Here is a 1203-nt window from a genome sequence, read left to right on the forward strand (position 1 = left end):
TCCAAACTTTCACAGTCTTCGAGGTTATTTGTTGGCTAAAAATGTCAAGGAGGTGCAGAATTACATTGAAAGCTATCATTCAATATGGAAGGCTACAGGTTGTACAATTGTGGCAGACGGTTGGACAGATCAATTTAGAAGAACTCATTAATTTTTTAGTTTATTATCCAAAAGGAACAATATTCTTAAAATCCGTAGATGCTTCAAATGAATCAAAATCTGCTGACATGTTGTACAAATTATTTTGAGATGTTGTGTTATTTGTAGGTTCGGAATATGTGGTCCATATGGTGACAGACAATGCTGCAAATTATGTTGCCGCTGGTAGGTTATTGGAACAAGAGTTTCAGACATTATTTTGTTCTCCATGTGCAGCCCATTGCATTAATCTAATGTTTCATGATATTGGTAAGCTTGATGAAGTTAGTAATGTCGTATCTCAGGCATTAAAAATCACAAAATACATATACAATCATTGTTACCCATTGCATTTGATGAGAAAGTTTACAGGAGGAAAAGAAATACTTCGACCTGCTCCCACTCATTTTGCCACCAATTTTATTGCTTTACAAAGCATTTTGATCCAAAAGGATCCATTAAGAGCAATGGTAACATCTAGAAAGTGGACATTATCAGCATATGCAAAAGAAAGTAAAGAAAAAAGATTCGTTGATGATGTACTTGATCCAGTATTTTGGAAAGAGTGTGCTACTGTTGTGCAACTTACTGAGCCCTTTGTTTGTGTTCTACGCATTGTTGATAGTGACGAAAAGCCTTCAATGGGCTACTTGTATAAAGCTATTCATGTGGCAAAAAGACCGATGAAACGTAGATTTCAAAGAAGGAAAAATAGAATTGCTCCTTATTTGCAAATTATTGAAAACCTATGGGATAGTCAATTGCATGAGAATCTTCATGCTGTTGGATATTGGTTAAACCCTAAATTTCAATATAATAATCTTGATATGGAAAATTATAAACAAACTATCTCGGGACTTTTAGATGTAATTGAGAGATATGCTTACGGTCAACCCGATTTAAGAAGTAAATTGACGGGTGAAATGAGACTATTTAGGCGAGCACAAGGTGATTTTGGACGTTTATCTGCTGTGGCTAATCACCATAAAATGGCTCCTGGTAAAATTTTATCCTCATATTATGTACTTTGTTATATTATATAACTCAAATTTTTAGTTTATATAA

At 34.1% G+C, this 1203-nt stretch overlaps 1 protein-coding gene across 1 annotated transcript; it reads left to right on the forward strand.

Annotated features, from left to right (window-relative positions):
• Positions 1–267: 267 nt before the first annotated feature.
• On the forward strand, positions 268–1137 carry LOC111386236 (the record flags this gene model as incomplete). Its single annotated transcript, XM_023010691.1, has 1 exon — positions 268–1137. A coding segment is annotated over one exon (870 nt), but the record flags the coding sequence as incomplete, so codon positions are not given.
• Between the last annotated feature and the right edge of the window lie 66 nt (positions 1138–1203).

The sequence above is a fragment of the Olea europaea genome, unplaced genomic scaffold (genome assembly GCF_002742605.1).
Source record: "Olea europaea var. sylvestris unplaced genomic scaffold, O_europaea_v1 scaffold34775, whole genome shotgun sequence".
Classification (NCBI taxonomy): domain Eukaryota; kingdom Viridiplantae; phylum Streptophyta; class Magnoliopsida; order Lamiales; family Oleaceae; genus Olea; species Olea europaea.